Genomic DNA, 14,680 nt, shown 5'->3' with positions numbered 1-14,680 from the left:
TACTTTACATTTACACTATAATACATTCGCATTCATAATTTAGAAAGTGTATCGTACAAAACACACCACAAATTTATTTATAATACATTTTTAAAAGAGTTTTAATTTTAAAGTTAAATAAATAATTTGTTAAAATATAGTTCTTCTAGTAAACTTTATATCGAGTACAGCGTTGGTCAGGTCACATCACTACGATCACGTGGCGGCAGTGAGGCGCGCGAGCGAGCCTGCGCGTGTCCGCCTCCCACCTACTCTTCACCCCCGCGATGCTAGATTTATTTTCATAAAATTATGTATAACAATCGACTTACTGATGAAATGTGATAGTGGATTTCAATTTTGTGTATTTTCTAGTATCGTTTTTGCAAGATAGAACTGCACATTTCACCACTTTTATTCGTAAATATGAAAAAAATCCAGAGCAACGCACTTCGTGAGCACTCAACCACGACTGCGAGCGCTCGCGGCGGGAGCGTCGTGTTGTTCCCACCTGTGCCTACTGTTCCCACTTGGTTGTTCGCACTCTATAGATAGTATATATACTCTAAGATTATTACATTATATCATGCAGTAGGTATATGAAGTTCTGCTGTCAGATGTCTTGTAGTCTGTTGTTCACTTCACACTTCAGCGTAATAATCACTATTCAGTTGTCATTTGTCATTCTTTAGGTTTTGATTGTTTGCTGCACGATATAATCCTTATTTATTTTTAAAATAATTAAGTATTTTAAATTAAAAACGATTTACTAGTCAAAATATTTTTATAAGTGCAAGTTAAACTAAACCAACAATTTTCGTTATCGTTACAGTGCTGTAAAAAAAGTGTTAGTTGCAGTTTATTTATTTTTGAATGAAAAAATAAATCTTGCATTTTCTGAATACCTTCATGAGTCTAAAAAAAATTAAAACAGCAGTGTAAAAGTGAGATAAAATAGCGCGCAAATGCAATACGTCTTCGAGAAAATATCGATGTGTGGATTGGACCCGGAGGTTTGTGTTCGGTGGGATTATGTTATTTCTCAGTGCCTTAGCGATTGGAATGATAACTGGCCTGCAGAATGTTACCACAGAGTTGACGAGCACGGACAGTGACGTCGCTTCCACGACGGTTTCGGACATGGGGCTTATCGAGACGTCGAAAGCGCCCGAGACTAGCGACTTCGTGAATGTGACGATACAGGAGCGGCCCTCGATGTGGGATTTGTACCTGAACCACTGCCCGCGGTGGAGGCCGATAAATCATATATTTTTCCAAGTGTCGAACGTATTTTTTTTGTTATCGTTCCTCGCGCCCCATACTCCGACGGGTCTGATATGGTTGCGTGTGTCGCTGATCCTCGGGTGCGCGTTCTCTGGCCTCTGGGCTTGGAGCATCGAATGCTACTTGGATGCTGTGCTCTGGAACAGTGCATTTGTGATCATAAACTTCATATATTTTGCGATACAGTTCTACTTGATGAGACCTATAAAGTTTCATAAGGAAATTGAGGAGGTGAGTGTTTTTTTATTGTTCCCCTTTAAATGATCAAATAAATAATTAAATGTTTGAATATTAGCTTAAAATTAATTGAGTCTCCATTGTTTCAACAATTCCACAATAATTATCATAAGGTTATCAATATACCAAGGTTAAATATGCATAATCAAACAAATCTCTTGTGAAACTGATTATATTAAATTAATTTGATTTTTATACAAATGTTATTTTTTGTAATATAGGTATTAATAATAATTTACATGCATTATTAGGATGTAAATTATCCTGTAGTCTATGACTTTTATGTTATAAATGAAATATGGAACACCATTGTTGTTATACAAGACCGGTTCATCGGAGTGATGTAATATTGCAGTTGCTCCTAACTCAATAACTTTCAAAGAAATGGTAAATTTTTCATGCAGTAATGGTCTTTTTATTTAGATTCGATGAGTGCAGTTATATTGATAAAGACACAAAGTTCCATTAGTTTATATAGTAATCAAGCCCTTTCTCATTCTGTTAAATTATAAGAAAGTACAAATATAAAATTTATTTTTTATTTGCTTTAAATAGTAATTATTGTACCAAGAACTTAATAACTATTGAAGAAAATATTTTATCAAATACCTAGTTACCTATTACCAATTACCATTATAAATGACTATGTTTACATGTTCATTTCTTTATATTCTACATTCATAGAATGATTGTATATTATTTTAAATAATTGAAGAATACATATTATTTTTTAACTATGATTACTTTAAAATATAAATTCAATATTACGTCCCATTTTTTTTTTACGAAATTTACTTCTGGGGACGGAAATCACGACCTCGTCGTAAGTGGGCAATCAATCAATGTTAAAATATAATTATTTCAGTACTTTAGATTTTATAATCACACAATTTGTATCTTATTAGAACAATTTGATACATTAGCGGCAAGGTATTTACCGCGAGTTTGTTTTCACTTTTCAGTCCACTTTCGATTTTATTATACTAACAATCAAATAATCGATAAAGAAGCTAAAATTATAACGAAATATCAAAGTTATTGAATCCTTATTCAGATATAATTAATAATTATTATCAAGCTATTTTGTCATAGACATTTTTCCGTGTAAAATTTTACGTTCAATTCATTCAAGCTGTGTATTGTCTCCTGGATATCTTTAAAAGTATTTTATTTGGGTTATTAAAAATACGCAAAACTTTTTAGGTAAATTTTAAATGTATAGAATGCCCGTTTTTGGAGATGATTGTCGCTACTATACTCCCAAATTTCTCAATCATGTCACTACGATTTTAGCAATATTATTTTTATGATAAATAGTTATATTGTATTGTTGTTTAAAACAATAAGAGCTTTTCTAAAAGCACATGCAACCATATTTGTCTCCATGAATCACGTTAGCTTCGAAAGTCAATACATAGGCCGAAAGTGACAGGAGTCGGCGGGTCAAGCGATGAGCTGACGAGTTTTACTCCGTTCCTATTTAACAATACTTGTAATATCGTAAGGCCCCTAGGTGGTGCAAAGTGCGTCGTTAGAGCTTCTCCATGCGTGCCAATTTGGGTAGCACGTTGGATTTCGATCCAGAAATTTACAATCGACATGGCCTCTGCGATAACAGTCTAAAGCCAAGCCAGCGTTGGACGGCCACGTTTCCGTTTTCCCTGGGAATTCCAATCAAATATTCTCTTCAATCTATTTAATTATGCTAGGATCGGACTGAAGGGAAAGTTTAGTTGGAGCATAGTTATAACTTTGAATAACATTAAGATTTTGATCTCGGTTCAATCCCGGATTTGATGTTAAATCACTTTCGCTATTAAGACGAATTCAATGCCTCTCAAAGTTTACTGAAGAAAATACGACCATACATAGATGGAACATATATAAATAGAGCATAAATCCTCCAGTCCGGTCCAGTAAATTAAAATAAGTCATAGTCTTTAGTTACTAGTTAAGTACTACTAAAATTAATGCCCGAAATCATATCTACTCAGTGTTATTCTCTAGTTCTTCCTTAGAACACCAGGTCACACGCTTTTCGCGTCTAAATTAATTTCCCGTAGCAATAGAGTTGCTTAACATCGAGTTACAAACACTGTGCCCACTGTTTCGGATGTGACAGCCATTCTACTAATTGCTTGTACAATTTGTTGTAATGACGGTGCCCGGTAAGGTAACTTTGAAATACGAGTTCGGTAGATATTTTCCATCGATCACCGAAAATCGAAATAACTAAAACAATATACTTATATAGCAATTCGATAACTACCTATGTAATTTGTTGGTATTGTAAAGTATAAGAATTATAGGTACTTAATAATCACCGAAGTATGTATTCATCTTCTTAATATATACAAATCTCGTGTCACAATGTTTGTCCTCAATGGACTCCTAAACCACTTAACCGATTATAATAAAATTCGCTCACCATGTGCAGTTCGAGCCAACTTGAGAGATAGGATAGTTTAAATCTGAAAGCGGGCGAAGCCGCGGGCGGTAAGCTAGTTAGTTTATGAGTTAAAAAATGTATTTCAAAATACAGTTTAAAACGGAGCCCAGATGTTATGCTTATGACCGATGTCTCTTGTATTCTGACCTAATGTTATGTTAAATTTTAGGTTACGCTGAAACTAAAGTTTAAAAAAATGGTGGGTACACACTACACACAGATCCTACGTCTTTGTTCATCCTAACTAATATTAAACACATGAAAGTGTGTTTGTTTATCTGGCCTTCTTACACGTCGCAAATGAGCTATTGATGGGTGTGATTTTAAGTGTACAGAAACCAAAGAACAACTTAGAAAGCTAGTATACAAATAAAAGTGCCATCATAACATAGAAACAGAACGTTCCTAACGCTGGTAGTTACTTGAATTTGTTATTATTCCGATTGCTTACATTTCCGTCGAATGATGTGGATTGCGGTATGTAGATTGTTATCAAAATAATATGCTGATAACATTACGTTGAATTACATATAAATGTTGATTGTCTTTGCATTATTACAATTTAGATAAGAAGTTTTCTGAACACGTAAATTATGCTACTGTTATTATTAATATGTAAATACTTATCAAGATTTCGATTGTTCTTCCATACTAAAATGGACTTGTTGAAATTTATTTTATAGCCAGGATTAGAACCACGCGAGCAAAGCCATCAGCTGAATCTAGGATAATACTTTTTTGTGGGAGCTACTGCCTTTTTTTATGCTATAGGAAAGCAAACGAGCAGACGCGTCGCCTCGTTGTCGGTGTTAAGCGATACACGCCGCCCATAAGTGATAAGCATCCACTCCACTGGGAGAGGATGTGTTGCTGTCCTCAAAAAGGAAAGAGAGGGATATAACGGGAATTGATTAAATTTATTTTTTAGTTTACTGCCGGTTTTTCAGGTAACTTCTATAATATATGCTTATAAAAATAATATATGCTTGGTTTTAAGCTAAATCTTTTGCGATTTATTAAACACGCATTTCTTATTCATTGATTATTAACTTGGACCACCGATGTAATCGAACACGAAAAACATTTTATATGAAGGTAGGGGAGGTCCCTTGTTTTTATAAACAGTATTTAATTTCACCTTTGATCCAATATGCCGTATTACGTAAAGGGAGTATCACGCAGGTGTTGTTATTGTCACAAAAGTTGAACAATACTTGATAAAGTCTATCAAATGTTCAAAACAAAATACCCTGGTGTTCCCGGTACAGATCGCGATAAATGTTACTAAGTAGTACACAGTTTCAAAATGAAGAAAGAATTTAGAAATATCAAAATTAATCTGATCAAACACAAATTTTCCTTAAACTGCTTAATGAAAGTCTTATTTTGTTTTTCTTTCCTTAATGCTTTTCATTTGCTCAATACTTCAAAACATTACATAAATGTTATTATAAGTTATAATATGGGTATTAAAATTACAACACAGGAAGTTCGTTCTCATATAATTAATGGTTTGGTCAATGAAAAGGCACTTACAGAGACAGTATAAGTGCACTATTAATGCCTAGATGGTTCAGGGGCGGTATTTTCCGGAAGGCACTGTCTTTGTCATCAATCTACAGGAAGAACTGATATTTATTACGGGAAATTGCGAAAGGTGCCGGCGGCTTCTTAATAACTGTATACGTAGTTATGCAAATAGGAGCTTTAATACATGAGAGTTGGTGGCAAGTTTACCAACTTCATATATTGTTTTGAAACTTTGATGTTTTAATACAAGGGTCGGTTGAGAGGTTGGGATATATCAGCATATCTTAAAGAAACTGAAGAAGGAAAGTTGGGTCAGTTGTGTAACATCGGGTTCGTAAGTGGCCCAAATGGTTATTTGTTATCCTTTTTATCGAGAAATGTTTAATAAAAAAATGAAACCTATCAATTCAACTTTTGAGTGATACTTGAGTCTAAAATGTTTATTTTATTCTTGGAAACATCCGAATAATGGAATGCATATTATTTTTGGACCCATTTAATGTTTCAGTCCAGGTTTTGTCAAAGTTATAATAGAGAACAAATTTCAGACGTCAAAAGTATCACGTTCAAATTGTGCTGCGGTTTGAGCAATGTTTAACTCTAGTTACGTATGCATCTAAAGTCTAAACTATTCGTGGAAAATGCAAAAATAACACCGGAAAAAATTGAAATATTGGAGAATAGTTGACGTGTATGGGCAGGTTTGATTTTTGTTCTGAAAATAGTAAAGACTTGTATTATAAGACTAGTATTATTGCAAACATTGAAATGTTTTTAAATCCTGAAATTTATTTTTTGCATTTTTTACATTTTTGGCAGGCAGGATTACGCAATAAGGCAGGATTGCGATGTACGTTTTGCCACCAATACATGTCCACAATTGAATTGCACCATTGTCACGGTACACCCCCAAACAGCCAGATTCGAAGAAATGTTTTTTAAAAATGAGTTTGTGCACGACTTGTTACGAAACAAATGATTGTTTGAAGGGGTCATTTAACTTGGACAACTAGGTTAAGTGTTCTCTATCGCACGATATATTAGATTTAACTGCGGCTTACAGCTTGGGAGTATTTAAAGCGTTTATTGGAAATATGGCCGCTTTGATAAATATTGTACATAAATAGTACGTTAATGGTTTTGGAAATGGGGTGAGATAGTTTTAGTCAACTGATATCTCGGCTGTTTCGAAATTCTATTACTATGAGCATGATTTCACAGTGTTTACAAGTGTGTTGTTAGTTACAAGGCATTTTTAAAAATGTGATTTATTTTCCCACATTCAATTGTGGCACATAAAAGTTGAATGAATAATATATTTGTAGTGGGTAGTTTATCATGTCAAAATTTGATCATGATCCATGTCGAAAAGTCATTCAATTGACGCATTGTCTAAAAAGTTAGATCAAGGCTTTACCGGTTTGCTAGAGATAGCCTATAAGGTCTAAAATTGCTTGCATGTATTTATTGGTACCGGTCGCGGTGTCAGTACACGCTTATTCTCCTTAAAGGATTTTGACTGGTGTAATACGATTGAATAGTTTGTACCAAATATACAACACGGGGCATTACGCTTGTTATCCAATTACGTTTAAATGTACACAAGTGATAGGCAGATAAGAGGATTTCGATCAAGGTCACCTGGCTGGCTATCTAAAACTATATTTAACACTGGACATTACGAAAGATCATGTTTAAAACATTTTTGGATAATTATTTCATTTATTGACTCTTATTTTTTTCATATAATATTTAATACTAGCTGAGATAATAAAGTCTTGTTGTTAAAAATGGAGGTTTCTTTGATACAAACCAATCTTTGATATTTTTGCGTTATGACGTCACGATTCCATTGATGACCTTGTCAATGACGAAATTCAGGGATCCTCCCTGTTATCACTTCTAGCTAAGTGTTTTCTTGATGGAACTGCATCTTGTATAAAACCACGTAATTCACACTTGAGAAGAACATTAAACTACCTCATTATTATGGAAACCGGTTCGTATTTTATCAAATTAATGTAAGTACATAATATTTCTTTTTACAATTAAATAATAAAAACAAGTGAAACTAGAGAAGTGAAAGTGGTTTAAATTTAGTATTCCTTATGATTGTTTTGTACAATACATAACTCTACTTCAGCCATTCATGGTTCCTTAGTAAGCTTCCATTTATTATTTAAAGAATAATGAAACTGAAGCCGTAATAAAAAAACTTTACAAGGAAATATTTGACATAATTTAACCTACCAGAAATGTGTATTGTAGAAATGTTCAAGGTAATTTTTAAAAGTGCTCGGACGTCCTTTTAATGTCGAAAGTAAAATAGTGTGGAAATAATTTATTTATTTATTAAATTGTAATTTTAGTATAATTTACGAATATTTAACCAACTTTCTTCTTGTATTTTAGGTGTCGAATATGTTTGGGGCTTTGAACAAGGGATATTTTGAACAATATCTAGGAAAAAAAGAAGTGAAACTTCTTTGTCAAGATTCAAAGATACCAAAGTCATCGCCTTACTTCATGACGTGACGGCATTGCCATGACGCGATCTTAAAATTTTACTCTCAACACACCTAAAGAAGTTTCACTTCAAAAATTATTATTGGGCACCATCTCTTTCACCTGACGTACAAAATAATCGGTATTCAGGATTCTAGCCAAAAATTATTGGGTACTCTTGTAAATTAAATTAATTATTGGTAAAATTTGAATAGGAATGTACGTGTGTGCCTGCGTGTACGTACTACGTACATACGTGTACATACATGAAAGAGAAAGAATAAACAAATGAACAGCAACGAATAAAGCACTTTTGCTACATCCGACGTTTACATTATATATAATAAACAGCTGGATAAGTACCCAATAACCTAATGAAATTAAAGACAAGTGAATGATTACAATAATGCCCAACAATAGATTATACATGATCAGGGTTCAAATGTTGTGGTCTAGATTTTGTAATACGTGTATTGTTCTAGAATTGCTTGTTTATTACTCCACATGGCCGTATAGATTTCATTTCGGTATTATTGGTACGTGAGCTGAAATCTATTGCAGCGTTATGGACCTAGATTGTGAGCCTAGACAAATATTTTACTGTCTGTGAAAATAACTTATTGAGGTTTCAGAAAAGATATTTCAATCCTAAGTAAACTTATTAGACAATAATAATATAAAAATGCCACCTGTAAAATGTTAAAAACAACATTTTTGATAGAATATTCGATGTGTAACGCCTTTAGTACACCGACGCGTTCGCGTGCGGCAGCGAATCTCTGCGAAACTACAGCGTAGCGAAATATCAGCGAAACGTTAGTACACAGCAATGTTTCGCAACTTTTTCGCATTGATATGCCATTGTCATTTTTGACGACTGCAGGTGCAGACGTAATTTCAGAATGTCATCTCAGTCAATGTCATTTTTAGCAACTGGTGACACATATACAACAATATATTTTTCTTATCGTTTGGGTGAATGCACCGTTTCAAAGATAGTAACTCAAGTATGCGAACAAATTTGGAAAATACTACAGCCAGAGTACATCCCGGTTCCTTCTACTAAAACATGATTGGAAATAATAATGGGGTTTTCCTAATTGCCTCGGGAGTATTGACGGCAAGCATATTGTTATTAAATTTCCACCTAACAGCGGCTCACTGTTCTATTGCTATAAAAAACGATTTTCTACTGTGTTATTGGCAATAGTTGATCCACATTACAAATTTACTTACATAGATGTAGGATCATAATTATGGTAAAGATTCCGATACTACAATATTTGAGAACTCATCATTTTATCAGCTTTTAAAAAGTGGACGGTATCTGAATTTGCCAGCTCCAAAACCTTTGCCAGGTTTCAAACAGACTACACCACATGTATTCATTGAAGATTTAAATTAGAAACCTTTCTAATGAGACAAGAGACGCAGCAATGAATGACAATGATAAAAAAAGATTTAATAAATCATTAAGTAGGGCACGAGTAGTAGTAAAATGTGCGTTTGGCATTTTAGCACAAAAATTTAGAATATTCTTGAGGCCCTTTGAAACAGATTTGAATAATACTATTAAAATTGTTAAAGCTGCAGTATACACATACGAAAATAAACAATTTTCGGACACTTTAGGAGCATTCGTACCAATGCATGCCAATAGACATAGGGCAGACTTAGCAGCGCTTAATGTTCGATCACAATTTGTATAATATTATTTCAAAGAAAATTAAAAACATAAAATGTATGAAATATAAACAATAAATTTTTTACCATCTATCAGAGTCTTTTCTTGAAGTTTTCTCCATGCTACCTCTTTTTTGTACGTATTTTTATAATCTGCGTGTCCAATTGCGTATAATACGGGATAATCTCGAATAGAATGCAAAAATAATTCAGTATTTTCGGCATCCATGGCCAATGATATTTTATGTATAGATACGTTATTATAATACTCACAAATCACAATATAGTATATAAATAAACAAATAGTTGCCATGGCAATTGGCATTTTGGCACGTTGGTGGCGTATCTAGGTACCTCTTGTCTATATCTATACATATAATAAATCTGTAGAAGGGTCAATTCTGTACATTGAAAATATTGAAAAAATAAATAGCAGGGGGTGTTACTGGATCGATACCAAACCCAAATATGTGATTAAAAAAAATTTTGTCTGTCTGTCTGTCTGTCTGTCTGTCTGTATGTGAAGGCATCACGTGAAAACTAGCGGTTCGATTTCGATGAAACTTGGTATAATTATACCTTATTATCCTGGGCGTAAAATAGGATACTTTTTATCCTGGAAAAATACGTAGAAAAAAAATAATCTTCATTTTTCAGTTTTATCCATAGACGTTGTTCCGTAGAACCGCGAACACACGTTGCGTATTATTATAGGCCTAGCCGTATTTGGGAATTGGGTCCAATAGATATTTATAAGATGTTATTGTCAGAGGTATTCAAAATGGATAAATAAACCATCCACGCGAAGACCTACATCCGCGTGGACGGAGTCGCGGGCGGAAGCTAGTATATATTATTTCTATATCACTTCTATATATAGATAGAGCCATAAATAGAGCCGTCTCGGTAAAATATCTCGGAGTCTGGTTAGACTCTTGCCTCTCCTGGAAACAGCACCTTGAAGCCATCTCTTCGCGGATACGTAAGTTAATATTTGTTTTTAAAAAATTACGGATCCCTGCCAATAAAGGTGTTCTTAAAATAGTGTACACCGCATTATGCGAATCAATTATTGGTTACTGCATCACTGTCTGGGGAGGTGCTCCGAAAAACAATATTCTACAAGCTGAACGAGCTCAAAGAGCAGTGATTAAATCTCTTCTCAACAAACCCTTCAGATACCCAACGAAACAAGTATACACTGACTTTAAGGTATGCGAAAACCTTCCATACTACTGACAGATTTTTCGTTTTTTCGCTGCCGCTCGCGAATGCGTCGGTGTACCAAAAAGGCGTAGTAAACAGCAATGTTTTCGCAACTGTTTCGCAATGCGTCTGTGTAATGGCCATTTCGCAGTTCCTTGCGAAACTATACTGACAAGGACGCAACTATTTCATCTATCTATGTGCTAGAGTGAGACATATCATATGCGAAATCCTGCCATAGTACTGACAGATTTTTCGATGTTTCGCTGCCGCACGCGAACGCGTCGGTGTACTAAAGGCGTAAGGTTTAGCAAAAGATTTAAAAATCTGGCCTGTATTAAATATTTATATTAGATTTTATGTCGAGTTTAAAACTGATTTATTTTCCATGTTTCCATTCTGTTTAGACAGATATTACATGATTCAAATATTAAACCTTGATTACAACTGGCAGGTTGAGATGCTAGTTGCCTCCACGCCGATACGGGCTGAATAATGTTATATGAATAAATCACGATTTCCATCCTTTCTTAAAAGTTAAATATTTACAATGCTCTCTAATAATTTATCTCTAAAAATCCTTGCTTAATTCTTGAATATTAGTATAGGTATCATTGTACACATCTTGTATTATAGTTAGTTCAATAATAGAATACTTAAAATGATACCTTTTATAAAAATATATTCACGTAATATCGCCAAAGGCCTGCTTAACAATTCTGACCGCATCATATCGTGCGATTAAAATTTATTGATGAAACTCAAGTGATTTAAGTTTAACGCTCAAATCTACGGAAATTTGAAACAGTCTACATTAATAAGGGGCTCTTTGTTACTCTTTTTATTTTATATTTCACGTTCACCTGGACGCTTTTTAATTAATCTCAGAAAAGAATGACTGGAGAAAAAAATATTTATTATTCACTTGTTCTGGCCCGCGGCTACGCTCTTGTGGTAGTATAAAGTGTATGCTATTTTGTTCTATTTCTAAGTAAAGCAGTTCTAGATTTATAAGATATCAGAACAGTCAATCTTGAAACTGCGCAACAGTTCTTGTTTTTTATTATTTAGTTTCGGCTTCCTTTGTCTTTCTTTCTGTGGTATTGATTCTGTTTGTTACCACTTAAAAAATATCGTTATTAACTTTTACTAGAACTTACCCTTTTTATGGAACCCCAATAAGCTACTTATAACTCACTAAAAAGAAGACTACTAGTTCGTTGATCGATAACGTTAAAAAGTTCACCGGCAATAAATTGACCTGTTTTATATTTCAACCCCATAAGCGCAGCGTATGAATAGGCAAGGGGTAAATAGGGCGGTGCGAATGACCTACAAATGGGAGGGCTCGTAGCGCACGCAGTTTTGTGCGACTTTGATTAACTATTGTCTACGTGGAGTATAAATTATCTTCACTTCTAAAATACAGTAGTTCAAAGAGCTTTGGGTTGGTTAGGAGGTAGGATTAGAAGTTTGTATGCAATAGAAGGATCAAATAAATTATTACACCATTTGAAAGCTGTGTGATTTATTATTTTCTTTAAGCTTTTGACATTATCGATTTAATACGGCTAGAGTCAGGGTGTGTGTCTAGTTATCTAAATCATTTTCAGAGAAATTATAAGCGTTTTACCAAGGCTATAAGTTTGAGGTTGAGTAGACTAATTATTCATAAGTCAAGATGAGGCACATAAAGCTGATTACCTACTTGACTATAGATTAGAGTAGATGGGAAATGCATGTGCATCATTATCTCAGGTGGATATTTGTAATCCTATAAAATAAAGTGAATGGTAAGCATGACGTTGAGTAATTTTCACAAATCAAACAAAAAAACCTCCTTGGTGGGAATTCTACACTGTGTCTCAAGTGAAAACTTTGTTATTGATTAACTGACTATTGTCTATGATTCCGGCAGAATAAGAAAATATACACAACAAAATTGGTAGATCTAGTGAAGTAATTTGTAAGGAAGTAAATTCCGACTTGAATATCCAGAAAGCTAAATATGACAGTAGTTAAAGGCCAGAAAAATTAATCTTTCAATGTTAGTATTCTTCAATTATTATGTCACTCCAGGGCACTATTTATGACCTAGGTTCAGTGCCAATGGTCCAGGTCATTCAGTTGCAGTAATGACATAATACTCAAAGGCAGATTGACCTACTTTTATCTGTAACAGAGATTCAAGTTTTTATTATGAAAGCCAAAGATTTAGTTCGATTTGTACCTATATTTTTGGGTCAGGAATTTATTGGGTCAGCATTTATTTTCGTTTGAAAAATATAAATTTGAAACCAAAGGTGTATCCGGTATCGATAGAACTATACTATCGATGGAATTTAATTTTAAACATAAATTATTTTTCTGAAATATAATACGTTCATGTTATACCCAAGATCTTACTTATAACATACGCTATCTGTGAGCTAAAGATTTATTATTTTCTGACAAAAACAAACTGATATACAAAATAAACTTAATAAGTTTGTAACGAAGCCCATAATTCAGAAATGACTGAGGAAACATTAATTTTATTTTATTACAATACATGTGTGTTGTAAAGGGTTATGTAACCCTTTATATAGGCTAATGTATGTATGTAAGAAACTTACAGTATCTATATAAACTCCTGATTGTACTGATATACGCGTGTTTCCCTTCTGTACGATTTTCAAACACGTCACGTCCGCGCGTAGGAAATAAGTTTTCCTGTGAAAAGAAGACTGTTTATGTGCGGTACTATTGTGTCTGATACCTGAAAAGCCTACGGAGTATTTCAATACTAGATTTGTTTAAAGCTGTAACTGTGTCAGTACTTTTGCATCATACCCTCAATTTATAGCGTCTGTTATTATAGGTCAGAGCACAAAGTAAAGACTAAAAGTCCTCAAAATTATTAAAAACTCGATTTATGTTGAGAATGCTGGATCAAGATTGATTATACGCCGTCGTCAGCAATTAATTTAGATTGTATCTTTTAATCTCGTTGCAAAGTCTATTTTGTTTTCTACCAACATTTCGCCCGCAGCTATGCTTACGTGCACTTCGTTTTATCGCATGCTAATTTCGAACCCCTATTTTACTTCATTAAAACTTCGTTTTCGCGGCAAAAAGTAGCTTGTTCTCCTAGGTATAATATTTCCACACTAAAATTGGATCAGATATTTTGGTATGACAAATTATTCAACTTTAAAAGCTTTTATGACGATAATACAGAGGAATTATTTTTTTTACATAAAATTATTTTGATATTCGTCTTAGTGTATCTAAACATCACTCTGCAAGAAATATAAACTTTAGATCAACTTTAGCTGTACATGAAGATAACTCGTAAGTGAAATTACTGTCTACAATATGCCAGCTGTAGTAGATGATATGAGATCCATCCTACATCGTGCAAGAACACGTGCGAGTGGTTAATTACTTCGTCTTGATATTAATAACTAATTATAGTTATTATCCCATTGGGAGGATCATGTTTTGGATATTAAAAGACAGTTTCAGGACTAGTTTATTAAGTTACTGGTACATTTTGCAGTTTATTTTCATGTGAATTACTTTTTGCAATATTAACTGAACATATCCAAAATCTGTAAAACTCAAGGGTGTGCAATTTTTTCCAAAAATAATCCGATTGACTCAGAAATTGACAGATCACACAGCACCTTAATAGGTATCCAAAGATATTCCGTAACTAAGAATAAGAGCGTGTTTCGCTTTGGCCATGCTCGATTTATCTTCGCTTCTCTTCTAATATTAGTACTACAAACCACGGTAGCGTCAAATAAACAAGTAAACATTAGG

General features: G+C 33.7%; 1 protein-coding gene across 2 annotated transcripts in view; it reads left to right on the top strand.

Moving 5' to 3' along the window:
* Positions 1-611: 611 nt before the first annotated feature.
* The window catches only part of LOC123696614 (blood vessel epicardial substance), a 42,789-nt gene continuing 28,720 nt past the window's right edge, over positions 612-14,680 (top strand). The window contains exon 1 of one of the 2 annotated variants that reach the window (XM_045642923.1): positions 612-1,494. In XM_045642923.1, the coding sequence (XP_045498879.1) occupies positions 1,012-1,494 (483 nt within the window). In that variant the 5' untranslated portion in view covers positions 612-1,011. The remainder of the gene's footprint in view (positions 1,495-14,680) is intronic. The other variant, XM_045642924.1, reaches the window with a different exon arrangement.

The sequence above is a fragment of the Colias croceus genome, chromosome 13 (genome assembly GCF_905220415.1).
Source record: "Colias croceus chromosome 13, ilColCroc2.1".
Classification (NCBI taxonomy): Eukaryota; Metazoa; Arthropoda; class Insecta; order Lepidoptera; family Pieridae; genus Colias; species Colias croceus.
Note: the sequence above shows the minus strand (reverse complement) of the source record. Positions and strands in the feature narration are given on the sequence as shown.